This window comes from Argentina silus, assembly GCF_951799395.1.
Source record: "Argentina silus genome assembly, chromosome: 7".
Lineage (NCBI taxonomy): Eukaryota > Metazoa > Chordata > Actinopteri > Argentiniformes > Argentinidae > Argentina > Argentina silus.
This window is the reverse complement of record NC_139661.1, coordinates 13986716-14001140: the sequence shown is the minus strand read 5'-3', so window position 1 is coordinate 14001140 and position 14425 is coordinate 13986716. Positions and strand designations below refer to the sequence as shown.

Genomic DNA, 14425 nt, shown 5'->3' with positions numbered 1-14425 from the left:
CTAATCAATAACTTCAGCTGAGAAGCAGCAAACACTGCAGGTCCAGAGGACCACAGCTACAGCTACAACTAGAGCTACAGCCACCCGATTCAGACTCTGCACCAATGAAAAGTTAGGAATTTGTTTTTTATTCATTTTCACATAAATATGCACTGCCAAGCCAGTATACTTCAGTTGATTCGACACAAGCAGGACAGTATGCTTATTATTTATTTCACATAAACGCTGCATGTCAAACCCCCTCTATCCCACTGAAACAGCAGTGATTTAGATATCGAGCACTTGCATGACAAGAGGTGACATAATAACATTTATATTGTCTACACTCAATATTTCTATAAAGTATAGAAAAAAATAAATTCAATTTGACTTTGCTTCCATATAGTACTTATAGTAGCAAACATTCATGTGTCAATTGTCCTTTGACCCAATCTAGCGCTCTAATCTGCAGCGACACAGGCAAATCCATATTCCACACAGTAAGTGGCCGTACGACAGGGCCGACCCGAACCGTACTGTGCTGGCTCGGTTCTGTTCCTTTTATTCATTGTCCCTTTCCAGCACTGTTTCAGCCTCTACGGTGGGGGCGTAACTAGGCCAGCCCAGTACGGTTCAGCTCGGCTTAGCTCGGTTCGGCTCTGCAGTGTAAAGCCTGTTTAAGAGGCCCTCCTAGGCAGAGAGCAGAGTTTCTGCTGAGTGAGGCACATTTCAGAGGAGAGAATCAGGTTTAAGTGACTGGTCTAAGAGAAGCAGGTAAGACTGGCTGCGTCAGTCTCAGGGTTCTCCCCAAAGAACTTAAGAGTGTTTCTGTGCCACGCTGTGAACTTGGCGGCGCCACTATGTAAACATTTCAAGGCAAATTAAAAGATATATTTAGTCATGATAGAGTAACTGTCTTTGATCACCAACAACATCGTTGTTAAAAATAAAAGTGTTACGATTTTCCTCGGTGAATTCAGCGTACACATTTTAACATGAATAAATGCCAGTCAAGTTATGATGCAATGCAATCCAGCGCCACGCTGTTCCTGGGGAGAACCCTGATACGTCTTCATCCTGGGGAGAACCCTGATACGTCTTTATCCTGAAGTATGCACTTGGTCACTTGTCCCCTACATGGAATGGATTGGTGTAACTGTCCAATCATATGCTTTTAAGTCCACATGGGGGAGTGAATGCAAGTGAATACTACAGGAAGTGGATGGAGAAACAGGATGCAGTCAGTGAGTTGGTCAGGTGACTGTTTAGCCCTGAAGGACCACAGCACACTGCATTTACCCTCGGGCATCTCCAGAGCTACCAGGTTAGCAGGATACACATATGCTTTAAACCAACGTATCTTTGAAAAACACAGAGGCTTTACCGGTGTGTGTTGTTTTTCAAAAATAACAAAATAACACTTTTAACAGAAAAAATATAAACACAAAATTCAAGGCAAAATGTCTGTAAAAAGAAATACAAACGGTTTTCGAGATCCTTTTCAAGAATGTAGCTAGCTGTTTGCCTATCCACGGTACCAGCTAAAGGCTTTGACAGAACGTCTCTCAGGTGGAAGTAAAGAAATAATACAGTATCTACAGTAAGTCTCACCCAAACCCAAACACACAGAGATAACACTGAGTTATTACACTGGTAGGTTGCTGTGTCGTGACGCTGGGGCCTGGGACAGAAATCCACTCCTCTGTTCCACTCCGACAGTTTGCACTCAATAATAGATGGACCCCTATCATTTATTTACCCGCCCCCCCTCCCTATTTCAGTGTGAGACAGTCCTGTCCTCTGTCTGTCTACTCACTATCGCTTCTATTGCTAAAGTAACTGAGGAGAGGAGGGGAGGGGTGGGGTGGGGGGGGGCTGCACATGGCTTGGGGTGGGGGTGCAGTCTCTGGTGGGGGTTGTCGTTGGGGTGGCGGGAGGGGGGCGGGGTTGAGTTGGATTAGGCCAGGGGGTTGAGGCTAGGCTATGGGCCAGGGTGGGGGGGTTGAGGCTAGGCTAGGGGGCCGGGGTGGGTCTGGGGCCGGGGGTTGGGTTGGGCCAGGTGGGGAGGTTGAGGCTAGGGGCCAGGGTGAGGGGGTTGAGGCTAGGCTAGGGGGCCAGGTGGGTCTGGGGCCGGGGGTTGAGGTGGGGGGGGGGGGGTTGAGGCTAGGCTAGGGGCTGGGGTGGGGGGGGTTGAGGCTAGGCTAGGAGCTGGGGTGGGGGGGGGGGGGGGTTGAGGCTAGGCTAGGGGCTGGGGTGGGGGGGGTTAAGGCTAGGCTAGGGGCTGGGGTGGGGGGTGTTGAGGCTAGGCTAGGGGTTGAGGCTAGGCTAGGGGTTGAGGCTAGGCTAGGCTAGGGGGATAGGTTGGGAGGTGGTGAGATGGCTGCTGTCAGGTGCAGGCGTCTCTCCATGCCTGGTGCAGGTGCTGCAGGTACTCGAAGGCTCTCTGGCTGACGTTGAGGGCGGGGTGGACCTTCCTCAGGCTGGCTTCACCTAGCAGAGACAGGCCACAGATACCAAAGTAGGCATGCAGCGGGTCTGGAACAGAAAAGAGGGGAGGGAGGGGGGGAGGGGGGAGAGAGAGAGAGAGAGAGAGCAGACGCAAGGACCAGAGGAGAGAGAGAGTGAGAAAGACAGATGGAGAGAGTGAAGAGGGAGAGCGAGAGAGGGAGTAAAAAGGGAGAGGAGGGAGGGCGCAGACACAAAGATCAGAGGAGAAAAAACGGAGGAGAAGAAAAAGAGGAGAAAGGAGAGAGAGAAGGAGGAATCTAGGTCAGTGTTGTAACGTGCTGCTGAGCGGCAGCACCTGCTCGTGATAGGTCTGTGCTGCGGCGCTGCGTAGCGTCAAACACTCAGTCAGGTCCACCATGGCATCGCCACGGTTACGCCTCAGGTCCGATCCACTTACACAGAACCACAGGCCTCTACTAACAGGTTCACTGCCTTCAGAAGTACAAAGTGAAAATAACCTTTTAATCATTTAGAGTTATCAAAATGTGATGATGTGTTGGACCACTAATGTGAGGCAATTAAGATGTGGTTTGTTATTAAAACAGGGTGGGGTTGTGGGAGAGAGATGGCACAAAGGTTTGCTGCCAAATACTGAGATCTAAGGTCGTTAATCACTCAGTACCTGGCACTCTCAGAACACAGGGTTATGGATCAAACTGATCACATGAGTGATGACAGAATGCCAATATGCAGCAGAACATTCATGTGTTCACAGGACTAAGTGATTTCTCACTAACTAATTATTTTTGTTATTTGGAAAGCAACATAACATCTTATTATTCAAAGGAAACTATATATAATAACATTTTTTTTTTTTTTTTTTTTTTTTTATAAATAAAAAAAATAAAAAAAACATGAAATGTGTGTACGTGTATGTGACTAAAAACAAATATATAGAAGCATCACGTTGTTGGACTGCCCCTTTAAGGAAACATACATAATGTATCATGACCCTTTTAAGCGGCCATGTCCCGCGGGACCCTCCTGAAAGCCTAGAAGGCCCAGAAATGCACCTTAATTGAATTATAATTAAATGACAAGCGGATTAGAAACAGACATCAAAATCAATTTTCCATTAAGAATCCTGAGTCATGACTTGAGGTTGTCTATGACGTGGAAGTTCTTTTTAAAAAAGTGTATTTCCCGGTTCTGCTATTAAGAACTGTGAGTGATATGGGGTGTTTCCTTGTGTTCACCTTCCTCTCGACTGTGCCCTGACCAGGACTACAGGGTGGAACAATAAAAGACAAACAGACAGTGTAATTATACCTCGTCAACGGTGGAACGAAACTATCAGAGATAATAACATTGTAGGCGGATACAGTCATAAACAATACTGCTTCTCCACAGTCCTCCCCTCATGCTTTGTTGTGTCCACTCCATTCTAGAATGTTTTGTTGTTTCATTTCCATTCCATTCTAGTTATAAACGGCCTGAGAAGCAGCCATTTCCTGGGCCCTGTAAGGTGAGGCGGCTGATCTCCTTCTGGACAATCACCTCCTCATCAATTACACATTATTCAGGCCCCTGGGGGGTCGGGTTACCTCCTGGTTTCCACTGACAGAGGCCACTACACCTCTATAGACTGTGTGTGTGTGTGTGTGTGTATGTGTGTATATATCTGTGTGTGTGTGTGTGTGTGTGTGTGTGTGTGTGTAACCTTACCTGGGTGGCTGTCTGGCCATTTCGCAAACCCTCCCACCAAGCGGTCCTGCGTGGAGAGGATGTAGTTTCTGTTCTTCTCAAAGTTGCTGTACTGGAACACATCTAGGAGCTGGGGAGGGGAAGAAGGAGGGAGGGAGGGAGGGAGGGTAAGGATCAGGCCCGGCAGGGGACACACACCTTAGAAGTACACACAAGCAGCTAAAGCACTGAAATATCTGTAACATTGAAGAGGCACGCCTGCTAGTATGGTAAGGAGTGAGGTAAAGACAGAAAATACTGGTCTCAAGTCATCACTGTCAATATCCAACCTGGAATATAAGGTTCAATATGGCTGGTTTACTGTTTGTCTGTGAATGGGTCACTTCTCCATAACAGATCACTTCTCATGACTCATGCTGGTATTTCCCAGTCCTCTGTGCCATAAACTCCATTGCGCAGTCACTGTGCAGTTGGTGTGTGTGTGTGTGTGTGTGTGTGTGTGTGTGTGTGTGGGGTGTGTGGTGAGTGAGTGTGTGTGTGTGTGTATAGAGTGAGTGAGTGTGTGTATAGAGTGAGTGTGTGTGCGTGTAGGTGTGTGTGTGTGCATGCGTGTGTGTGTTCCAGGTAAGGTTACTGTCACTGTGCAGTTGGTGTGTGTGTGGGTGTGTGTGGTGAGTGAGTGAGTGAGTGAGTGAGTGAGTGAGTGAGTGAGTGAGTGAGTGAGTAAGTGTGTGTGGATGTGTGTGTGTGGGTGTGGATGTGTGTGGTGTGGTGTAGGTGTTCCAGGTAAGGTTACTGTCTCAGTTACACTCCCCTAATAGTGAGAGCTCCTCAGACCCACGTACACACTGACAACAGAGGCCACGCCCCCCAGTCGTATTGGCTGCCATGCAAGTGTGTTGTTCTTTAGGACTTTATTATCAGCTGTAGACAGGGAGGCTGGTGGAGGTAGAAATCAGAGGACGGGCTCATTGTTAATGCATGGAATGGATACCATTCCTCATTCCATAACATGCACTACAATGAGCCCGTCCTCCGATTTCTACCTCCACCAGCCTCCCCTGTTGACTACCAACAACTTTATTGTAACATGATCATCTTTACAGGCAGATGGACTCCATCCCTCTACACGTTGCACTATCCATCAAGCAGAAGATACAGAAATACAATATCACTGGCTAGCTAATGGGTCTGACTGCATGACTGGCAACTTTCCTCCTAAGTGGCCAGTAGGGGGGTAAACATGTCCATGCATGCTATGAAGTACGAACACATCTGAATCATTTATCATCAGACACACTCTATGGATCTTTATCTCACCAACTGCCAAAACATTCCGGAACACTCACCACCTGAGTGCCAAGTGTTTTATGTGGTATTTACCTAGCAACAATCCTCTGATTGGCTACAAAATGAAGCATCATCATGTATGCATTTTTGGTGAATAAAGTCACCCTCGGCACTCTAGAATGTTGACCATTTGGGCGACTTTATTCACCCTTGGCGCTGAATGAGTTAACTAAGAAAGCAAAGTGAATATGCTGGTAAAGCACAAACAAGCAAGCAAGCTTGTATAGAAAGTTCCATAGGAGACTGTAAATACAGCTATTTTAGCTAGATAGTTGAACCGTGATAAAATATTTGTATTTGATATTCAAGTCGTGTGCTAGTAGAAGTAGCGCGGCTAACTGTGACCAGTCAACAATGTAGCTGTTCTTTTTAATTATTTGTTTTAAATATCTTCTAACCTGCGCCGCTTTACACACTTTCTCTGATTCTGGTATGATGGGGAAAGCGAAATAAAGAAGAATATTAAATTATATTATGGTGGGAGTACATTTAGCAGCCAAATATTTCCATTTTCATGTCAGTTTTGCAGTGCTGAAGGTTTGTTTGGCCCTCTCCTGGACTGTAACAGGTGTGTTTGTCTGGAGGAGTACATTTCTGCATATCTGCTGTTTAACTAAGAAAGCAGAGGTAATTGAGTGCAAACAGAAGCGTGCAGGAGTCATGTCTGTGGAGTGTATGTCTGAGCAGTGTGTCTAACAGCCCGTGTATCTAGTGTGTAGGACTAAGAAAGCAAAGCTAATGGACTGAGACAGAATATGGATGTCTGTGTGTCTGCAGAGGTTCCCTCCATCCCCCCACTCCCTCCCTTCTTCACTCCCTCAAGCTACTAGACAGAGACAGAATGTATGTCTGTGTAAGTATATGTCTGTCGAGGGTGTCTGTGGAGGGTCTCTCCCTGCTCTAGTACCATCACCACACACTCCCCCTCCCTGCTCCAGTACCCTCCATCCCTCCCTCCTTGCTCCAGTACCCTCCATCCCTCCCTCCCTGCTCCAGTACCCCCCCTCCCTCCCTGCCTGCTCCTATAACAACACCTCCTCTCTCTCTCTCTCTCTCCTCCAGTACTATGACAACCCCCCCCTCCATCCCCCACCGACCCACCACCCCCTCCCTCCCTCCCTCCCTCCCTTCCTTCCTTCCTTCCTTCCTTCCTTCCTTCCTTCCTTCCTTCCTCCCTCCCTCCCTCCCTCCCTCCCTCCCTCTAGCGTGGCGCCCACCCAGAAGGAGTAGCAGGTGTCGACAGGCTTGTTGGGTCGCCCGCGGAACCCTGTCTGCTCCAATATCACCCCCTCCCTCCCTCCCTCCCTCCACCCATCCACCCACCCTCCCTCCCTCCCTCCCTCAGTACCTCTAACGTGGCGCCCACCCAGAAGGAGTAGCAGGTGTCGACAGGCTTGTTGGGTCGTCCGTGGAAGCCGTTCTGCTGCCTCATGACGCACCAGCGGCGTATCCTGTTCAGCTCCCGTTCGCTCAGAATCTCCTCCAGCTTCCCCATCAGGCACAGGGCTGCGATCGCACAGAACGTGGAGCCACCTGGAGGGAGGGGGAGGGTGGCGGGGGGGGGATAGACGAGACAGAGACTGTGTCCCAATTCTGCACCCTTTTCCCTGAGGCATATTTTTTTGTTTTTCACGAGGAACAGGTAGTGAGCAACAGGTAGTCAGAGGAGAGAAGAGGTTACAAGGACCCTTCTGCAGCTGAGAGGTGGTTGTTTCACCTCCCGACGCTGTGAAGAGCCTCAGCTAGATGACGCATCAATGGGCGTCTCAATTCCTCACCCCTTTGCTTCGAAGTGTACACTTGTGCACTACCCCACGTTGGATCCAAACACAAGTATAGGACTGGTGGAGGAAGAGCCCATGCTTATGCTTCTCAAATCCACATTGGGGAGTGCAAATGTAATGGTGCAAATGAGATGGTAAACTCACTCCTCAGGTTCAAACACCCCCAAACACCCCCAATTGCGAGCTTTTGGATAGCGTAGCGAGTTAACATCAGGTATTGGAGGAGATAGGTCATGTGTGTTGGCAAGACAGAGGTCGCAAGTTCGAGGCTCGGTTGGAGCAAATTGTGGCGTGACTGTTTGCAACAACTTCACCTCTGTTTCACACAAGTGTACACTTTAGGGTGCAGGAGGGTGGAGACCTGGGATAACCCCCTTGACTCCTGCTCAGATTCGTGCCAAACAAACCCTCTCCCAGGGCCATAAAGGTTTCACTCATCCTTCATCCATTCATCCACTGACAACCTCTTTAATGACAGGGGTTATCAGTGCAGGCAGCAGTGATAACTACCTATCCATCATTTCTCTTCCTTTTCACCTGTCACAGCAGGAGCATGACTGCCTTCTGATCACTGCAGGCTGCAGGGGTTGTAATTGAAGGGGAGGGCAGTAAATCACCCACAAGGGACAGGCTCCGTACAGGCTAGCTAACAGGGAGGGAGGGCCTGATGCTAAACAGATAGGAGAGGCTGTCTGTCTTAGATAATGCTTATAATCAGACACACAAAAGGAGGTTTGCATCGAGGCTAAATAAAGGTTATAATTTCAACAGTCTCAGAGTTCAATTGAAGTGTTCTGTGTATTGTGCCATCGTTACGTGAGGGGGGGGGGGGGGGGGGGACTGTCCTGGGAGGGTGGGGGGCAACGCTCTCCCTGGGGGGGTTCCCTGGAATAATAGGATTTAATTGGAAGGAATTAAGAGGATATGTTCTCTCTAGTAATGTTTTGGTAGCTAATGGCTAATCCCTCTCTAGACCAGTAATATCCCTCAATTATCCATAAGAAGGATTTTATATACAGTAAATCTGTGTTAGCTACAGCCATACTCACCATGTGATTCCAGGCCCGCTCCCTGACCAATGCCGTTGTCATACGACTGAGGAAGGGAAACACAACAACAATATACAGACCATTAGATAAACAAATGTTCAAGTCGGAGCAAAGAGAAGCTGTCTGTGAGATTATCAGACGACACAAAATACAGGATTAGAGACTAGCGCTGAAGGCTACCCTAGCCGTTACTGTGACAGATTAGCGCTGAAGGCTATCCTAGCAGTTACCGTTAGCCTAGCCGTTACTGTGACAGCCTAGTACTGTGAAGTTACTGACTAGCACTGAAGGCATCCCAAATAAATACAGACCTAATAAACACACAATGCTAACCAGTTAGCCTAGAAAGCTAAACAACAATGACAAAAGGAAAGTAATAGTGTGTAGTAGGGTAGTGGTGTTCACTGTCCGACCCCCCCCCCCCCCCCCCCCCAGGGTCAGGGGTTAATATCCCACCAGTGGAGGCCAGTGGAGAGAAATTTCTACCTCCCCCAGCCTCCGCTGTATCCCACCACTTTTGAGTGGGTAAGAGGATTAGTGACTGGTGGGTCTTTCCCTTCAGTGTGGACCACCATAGCGTCTATTTATAGGCCTCTGAGAGTCAACATGGAGCTTAGGACCAGAGCTGGCCACAGAGCCTATCTCTATGTACAGTATCTGTCTGTTTGTTTGTTTGCTTGTCTGTAGTGTCTGTCTGTCCATCTACACATCTATCTGTCTGTCTGCCTGTCTAGTTGGTTGTACCTTAAATACCTGTCTATCTACCTGTCTGTGTTTCTCTCCTGTCCGTCTCCCTGCATATCTGTTATCTGTTTGCCTTGCCTGCCTGCCTGTCTCTCTCTTGCCAGTCTCTCTCTTGCCTGTCTTCTCCTGTCTGTCTGCCTCCCTGTCTCTCTTGTCTGTCTGCCTCCCTGTCTTTCTCCTGTCTGTCTGTCTTTCTGCCTCTCTGTCTGTCTGTCATCACCACAGCCAGCAGCATGGCCCCAAACAGCACAAGAACACCCAGCTCAGTGTAATCCACCACAGCCAACGAGACAGGAGTAGCGTAGGGCTGCGCTGCCAGGAGACTGGATTATATAATCTATTGTTGGATTAAATATGAGGGATGAGAAGGCAGGAGAGACAGGAGGAGACACACAAGCCTAGGAAACAATGGTGTCTTCTCTTCTCTTCTCTTCTCAGTGTGTGTGTGTGAGGGTGTGAGAGAGAGTGTGTGTGTGTGTGAGGGTGTGAGAGAGAGAGTGTGTGTGTGTGTGTGTGTGTGTGTGTGTGTGAGAGAGAGAGAGAGAGTGTGTGTGTGTGGGGGGGGGTGTGGATGTGTGTGTGTGTGAGAGAGACAGAGTGTGTGTGGGTGTGTGTGAGAGAGAGAGGGGGGTAATAAAGGGAGGATGTAATAAAACAGACAGTTGTGCTGGGATGAATGCTGTGTAAACTGCCTCTCTCTGAGGGCTCATGCTGTGAAGAGAGACGCCATAGTTGACAGTTTGGCCCTTTGATGTCCCAACACTTTCAAAAGGTGTTGTTGAAGGTCAATACTGAAACTCAGGCGTTTCATGTAGCTACCTAACAGCTATGATGGATGTAAACAGCCAATGTGGGGTTAAAGGTCACTTCACAACCCAACAAAACAAGAAACATCCATAAAGTTAAGCACACACATTAGGACAGTACAGAAGAACAAATCTCAGATCACAATTTTTTAGCCACATTCATTATCTCCAGCACCATACCAGTGTCCACACAGGTGAAAACGGTGATATTCTACATTCTATAGTCAAAAAGATAAGAGAAAAGGTCCTACAGAAATGTCCCTTCTAGAGTACCCAGGGTGAAATTATTCACCAAAAATACTGATGCTTCATTTTGTATCCAATTAAAGCATTGTTGCTCGGTAGATACCACATAAAACACTTGGCACTCTAGGTGGTGAGTGTTCCGGAATTCTTTGGCAGTTGGTGAGTTCCAAAGCTTCTCCGTTATTACCAGAATACTACGAATGTAGCAAGCTGCTTGATGAAAATGTAAAAGGACAGACACTCACCATGCTCCTCCTGATGTAGTCTATGGCCTTCCGGGTGTCCATGCCTGACCAGTCATCCAGCATGTAGCAGATGCAGGCAGCACAGTACACGAACCTCATGTCATTCTCACTTCCCTCTGGGACGGCATAGAAACTGAAAACAGACAGGAAAGCAGACATGAAACATCTGTTTTGGTTTGAGTGAGGTTGACGTGTGCTGTGTCAAAGGGTTTTACTGGTCAAGAAGGCCTCTTATTATGATGACATATCCTCAAAAGGATTGCTGTAGTCATCACATTGAAAACTTTCAAGTGAAATTGGTCATATCAAAGCCTCTTTCAAGTAATAAAGACCATCTTTGAGCATGTATTATGTGGTGCCTACAGCAGAAGACTGAAAACAAAAGGATTTTTTGGAAAATAAGCTGTGGAGAAATGTACTGTATATGTATAGGATCTACCAGTGGGGTCATTCCATGTCAAATCAACAGACATCTCAGAATGTTCTGAAATGGTTTCTGTAGTTAGAGACATATGATAAGTATTCCTGCATCATTATTTTATATACAGTACTCGTCAAAAGTTTGGACACACCTTGCCAAGAGTGTGCAAAGCTGTCATCAAAGCAAAAGGTGGCTACTTTGAAGAATCTAAAACATATTCTGATTTGTTTAACACTTTTTTGTTTACTGCATAATTCCATATGTGTTCCTTCATAGTTTCGATGTCTTCAATATTAATCTACAATGTAGAAAATAATAAAAATAAAGAAAAACCATTGAATGAGAAGGTGTGTCCAAACATTTGACTGGTACTGTTAGTATATAGTTTCATCCCTGAGAAAAAAAACGTTTTCATCTTGTAGGATTCATATAAAATTCAATAGAATTCACACCTCAAAATACCAGAGTCCTCCCTGATAATCATTAAGACATGAGGAATCCAAAACAACAAGCAATATGAAGCTGCGGCTTGGAGTTTTTTTTTTTCATAGCATCTAATCAGGTTAATCTGGTAATATGGGTGTTGCCTTGTCCAAACATATTAGTCAATGTCATCAGTGTCTAATTACACAGTGTGATAGTACCGGATTCTGTCTTATATAAGAGTTCATGAGAGTGACTTCCAGTGAAGAGTGTCTTGGGAGCGACCCACACCATACTGTGCTGGCTTGGATATTTCTCTTTCACATTGTCCCCATCAGCACTGTTACAGCAACTACGGTGTGCACATGTTTGATACCATTCCTCATCCCATTCCATGCATTACAATGAGCCCATCCTCCGATTCCTACCTCCATCAGCCTCCCCTGATGTGTAACCAGGCCAGTACAGCTCAGCTCAGCTCAGCCCTGTAGTGTAAACGAGAGTTTAGTTTACCTGCCGTCCTCCAGCTGCAGGGCCTTGAGGCCGGCCAGACAGGCCTCCTTGTTGACGCGGCCCAGGTCGTCTCCTAGGACCACCAGGCAGGCCAGGCCGGTGTAGGTCATCGCCACGTGGCCACTGTCGTACGGGTGGGCAACCCCAGGACCCTGAGCAGACAACACAGGTCAGTATACTTAGAGTATGACCAGTGACCACTTCAGGGGCAGCTGGTGGAGGTGAAAATCAGAGGACAGGCTCATTGTAATGCATGGAATTAGATTCCACACTTCATTCCATTCCACAAAGAGTCCGTCTTTTGATTTCTACCTCCACCAGCCTCTGCTGGACCACTTAAACTTTTGTCAGTGATTCTAGGACTACAACATGCAGATAGACATGTGACTCTTTTAAACTACAAGATAGGCCTAGATTAGAGTGATGCTTATTGAACAACAATACATAAAATATAAGGGAATTGAGATGGTGCCACCACCTTTGAGGTGCTGTATGGAACTCCGATGTGCGACGAGCCGCGAAACCCACAGCGTCCTAGATTCGATTCTGGGCAAGAAGAGAACAAACACAGTTGAAATACATGCAATAACAACTAGGGACACTGCTGCCATCTAGTGGTCATAATATTGGCTGTATACCAGCAAGAATGGGAGTGTCACTTCACAAAGAAATGAATGGCAGCAAAATACTACAGAGAGGCCTAACATTATATAATACATCAACATATTTCAGATGACAGATTGATTGAAAGACTACAAATGATCTATTCGACCCCCTAGTCGTCAATGTTTAGAGAGGAATACTCCAAAAACTGCTGAATCAGTCTTACGGCCCACAGCTTGAAACCAGGGAGTGTGGACTAGTTTCTCATCATCCACTCTGCTGCTTCTGACAACTGGAAGCAGGTCAAACGGGTAACATATGGCAGTAGCTTTCGATGTCTGATCAACAAACAAGCTCCTAATATGATTTCTGTCCATCGCCTGAATAATTAACAGACTGGGCATTGAACAGATGGTTAAAAGTGGATGATTAGAATCAACCAGATGAAAGCTTATAAAATATTCACATCAACCTCTGCCACTCTACAGGCTTGTGGGTGGGATAAGATGTTGTGTTGGCAAAACACATGCCTCACAACCCTAATACATGGAACTAGGTCCTTCTACAATGTATGTCACTGCCTGCATCACATGCCGCATCTTTCATGGGTTCACGTAGGCAGACGTTTTTACAGTGAGTATGCTGTCACTTCAAGTAGGATTTATCCAACTTCATAAAAGAAAATAATTCTGACTTATTGATTATGATATGAAAGCGTGGCATATCACTTCTCAATCATCTCAGATCTGTAGGCTGTGTGCTTTTAACAACTCCTCTGACTATCCCTGTCATGTAGCTTATAGAACGATAGCCATAGGAGTTGGTTACAGCACCTACAGGTCTGAGACTATGGGCCAGTACTTACGGTCCTCTGTAGGCAGAACTTGTAGAGAGTAGACCCACTCAACCAGGCTGGGCTTGTCTATAACATCCATGGCATCTAGGACGTCAAGGCCAGACAGGGCAAAGAACACTATGGTCAGCCTAGACAGGAACACAACAACAACAGGACACATAAACAAGTGCAAACAAACAGTTCAAGACACCAACAAATAGTGGTACCTGGGAATACCTAAGGCTGGAATTAGGTTGTTGCATCAGAAAACACAAAGGCAAAATAATATATCATTGCATTGCATACATGACATGGAAGATAGATCATCATGCTGTCTTTATGACTAGATATGGTACGACGATAGACACACAAGACGACAGCCAACTACTGTGGCTAAAGTCTGTGTTTGTTGCTAGGTCTCAATTTGCTACATTTCTCCTGAAGTGAGGACTTGTGCATTAGCTACCTCACAGCGATTTAAAAGCACAGGATTTGTGTAAGCATGGAGTTTCCACTGAATCTCTCATGACACTATTTATTCAGAATCCATATCGGGGAGTCCACACTTCAGGGAAAGGGTGGAGAACATTGGCATGCCGAATCCATCATTGCATCATGACTCCTACACTGTCAAATCGCCAGCTAGCCAGCTTCGGCTAGCACCATTAGCCACCTTGTTATCCTTCTGAGATAGATGTGGGATGGGTGGTGTCCTCGTTCATTTCATCACAAGGCAGTCAATTACATTAACAAAGGTTTCGATATTTACCCGCACTATTTGACCGATTAGCAAGAAAATCTGTTCATCTGACGATGACAGGTGCACTGACAGACAGGCAAACTAGGGCTAACGTCCTTAGCATCCCATTCAAAACAGCTACATACTCGCTCCAACTAGAGAGGTTGCCAAACGGAAACAATACCTGCTTGTTTCTAACGAGGAGTATCTCTCCGGTAACACCTGCAGACATCTTTGAAAGAATCGCACATGTCGATCTTTTAAAAAGTCAATTTGTTCGAATTCGGCAAGCGGGTTCTCCTCTTCCGCCATCTTTGACTTCGATACAACTTCCCGTTGCCACACCAACATCACATCCCGTGTAAACAAGGGACGTCACGTTTAGCAAAACGTCAAGGTGAAACGTTTTTCGAAACGTTGTGATAGTGTGGGGGGACTGGGGAGGCATAAAAGTAAAAATCATTCTCGTAAATCAACATGAACACAAAGTGAGAGAAATAACCACAAGCAATGAACATCAGTCATGTTTTGTTCAA

General features: G+C 46.6%; 1 protein-coding gene across 1 annotated transcript; it reads right to left on the bottom strand.

The window, feature by feature from the left end:
* Positions 1-2141: 2141 nt before the first annotated feature.
* pggt1b (protein geranylgeranyltransferase type I, beta subunit) lies at positions 2142-14201 on the bottom strand (the record flags this gene model as incomplete). Its single annotated transcript, XM_083673141.1, has 9 exons — positions 2142-2514; positions 4153-4261; positions 6830-7014; positions 8315-8360; positions 10356-10488; positions 11713-11864; positions 12191-12258; positions 13181-13299; positions 14074-14201. 9 exons carry the CDS (start codon positions 14199-14201, stop codon positions 2366-2368), a joined length of 1089 nt encoding a protein of 362 aa, XP_083529267.1. The 3' UTR covers positions 2142-2365.
* Positions 14202-14425: the final 224 nt, after the last annotated feature.